Source organism: Octopus bimaculoides, chromosome 17 (genome assembly GCF_001194135.2).
Source record: "Octopus bimaculoides isolate UCB-OBI-ISO-001 chromosome 17, ASM119413v2, whole genome shotgun sequence".
Lineage (NCBI taxonomy): Eukaryota > Metazoa > Mollusca > Cephalopoda > Octopoda > Octopodidae > Octopus > Octopus bimaculoides.
The window spans coordinates 3,628,599-3,631,219 of NC_068997.1; the positions used below are offsets into that span (position 1 = coordinate 3,628,599).

Genomic DNA, 2,621 nt, shown 5'->3' on the forward strand with positions numbered 1-2,621 from the left:
ATCAATTAGAAAGCATTATTATTATTATTATTATTATTATTATTATTATTATTATTATTATTATTATTATTATTGTTGTTGTTGTTGTTGTTGTTGTTGTTGCTGTTATAATAATAATATTAATAATAATAATAATAATAATAATAATAATAATAATAATAATAATAATGGTAATAATAATCATCAACATCATTTATATTAAGATGTGCGCTAGCAGAACCGTTATTAAATCGGACAAAGCTCAACATTTCTTCCACCACTTAGCCCTCCGTCCTTTCGGACTCGATGAAATACGCACCAGTTGAGCACTGGTGTCGATGTAATCGACTAAACCTCTCACCACAAATTGCTGGCCTTGTGCCAAAATTTGAAACCATTATTAAAGGCGTTGAGATGGTAGAATCGTTACCACCCCGGGCAAATTACTTAACGGCATTTCGTCCGTCGTTACATTCAGAGTTCAAATTCCGCCGTGATCTACTTTTCGTTCCATCCTTTCGGTCTCGATAAAGTAAGTATCAGTTGAGTATGCGGTCGATCTAGCCCCCCCCCCTCCCACAAAGTGCGCCCTATAGTAAAAAGTATTAATGTTATTGTTGTTGTTGTTAAAATTGTGTGATGAATTAGACTGAAATAATTGACAAAAAACACATTCCTCTTCAGTTAACCTTTCATTGACTTTTTCCCCTAGGAAAAGAAAATGAGGGTATAGAGGGATGTGCTATTGACCAGTGAATTAGATAAAGGTGGGTAACTGGCAAAAATAGTTACAGTGACTCTAAGTATCTACTTGTTCTTTGAGTAGCAGGTGACAGAGCTCGTACATTCGCGCGGTCACGGTAATCCTGGATCGGTGAGCTTTTTAGTTAAACTTTTCCCTATATCAGGAAGAGTGATTCATTCTTGGCATCACATGCTTTGTATGCTATATTTACTTTCATCGCATTTCACTGTCGTTTCAATTTCTTTCTCTTCATCCTTTATGTAAATCTCCACATATATCGTTGCCTGTCCATGTGATATCCCCTGCAATTTCGGAGAGTGGATAAGTCGATAACATCGATCCCAGTGCTCAACTGGTACCAATTTTATCGAAAGAATGAATACTAAATTGGACCTCGGCCTTGTGCCAAAATTTGAAAACAATTACTATTTTATTACTGTTGTGATTTTTTAAAATATTGCTATTATTTTCATTCATTTTGTTCTTATTCTATCCTTCCCCAGGTACAAAATCTTGCACACAAAACAAATTATTCAGTTCCACCAACAAGTACAGGAATTTCAGGTGGCTCAGCTGAAAGTTATTCTTTTGGATATCTACCACAAAGGTCTACTTCAAACTAATGCAACGATTTTAGTCAACAACGGACCTTCGTTTCGGAATATTGATGGCATTGAAGGTAGGATTCATATAGAGTTGTAATAATACATTCGCACAAAAACATACACACAGACATATATAAATTTTCAGCTTCTGTCAATCAAATCAACTCACAATGCTTTTGCTGGCCCGCAGCTATAGTCTAAAAAAACACATTCCCTTTCAGTTAACCTTTCAGTTTCAGCGTGTCACCCACTCAGCCGATTCCTTGTGGATTTAATCAGTCCATTAGCAGGAAAGTCAACACCGTACGTGAAGAATACCATCCACTTCACAGAATCGATTAAGGATACCCCCATTGGATCCAACCAGAAGGTGAGTCTAGACGTGATAAGTCTGTTCACCAAAGTCTCAACTGGTAAAGCACTATCGGTGATTCAGGAAAAACTGGTGACAGGCACCTATATAAATGAACGCACTAGTATACCAATGGGAAACTTGATGGAAATGTTGATCTTCTGTGTAGAAACTACCTATTTCAGAATGGACACTGATATGTATTGACAAAAAGAGGGTTTGGCTATGGGTTCGCCATTATCACCGATAAGAGCCAATATATACATTGAATACTTTGAGAATTTGACTTTAGGATCAACACCACTAAAACCAACCCTGTGGCTGCGATATGTTGATGACACCTTTATACTCTGGCCCCACCAGGAAGATGTCTAAGTGCTGTTAGATCGTGTGAACTCAATAAAGCCGTCCATACTGTTCACAATGGAAAAGGAAAAAGACAATCAGCTAGCATTTCTGGACGTATTGATAATATGCACCAAGTATGGATCCTGGACATCCGTATATCGCAATCCAACCTTCACTGCATGATACCTCAACTTCAATTCCCACCATCCATACAGTGTAAAGAGAAGGATTGCTCATTGCCTAAAACATTGAGCAAAGAATATAGGTAGCGATCCTGATACACACCACGAAGTAAAGATCAAGCTAAGTAACAATCTATTAAGCAACAACTACCCCGAAAACATACTATCCACTCCAATTACGAAGAGCACAGAGGATGAAACCAATAAACTATCCACAGTCTGTCTACCCTATGTGAAAGGCCTCTCCGAAAAGATATAAAAGATATGCGGCCCGTATGACATCAGGACAACATTCAAGAGTAATACAACACTTCGCAAATATCTCCTTTGAGTAAAACCACGAATACAAGAGAATATGACCAAAGACTGCGTGTACACTATCCCATTCAGCTATGGTAGGTTATACAAAG

General features: G+C 37.5%; 1 protein-coding gene across 1 annotated transcript in view; it reads left to right on the plus strand.

The window, feature by feature from the left end:
• The window catches only part of LOC106879239 (mucin-like protein), a 77,172-nt gene extending 74,874 nt beyond the window's left edge, over positions 1-2,298 (plus strand). Inside the window, exons 29-30 of the mRNA XM_052974115.1 lie at positions 1,228-1,403; positions 2,045-2,298. Coding sequence (XP_052830075.1) covers positions 1,228-1,403; positions 2,045-2,298 — 430 coding nt within the window. The remainder of the gene's footprint in view (positions 1-1,227; positions 1,404-2,044) is intronic.
• The last annotated feature ends 323 nt before the right edge of the window (positions 2,299-2,621 follow it).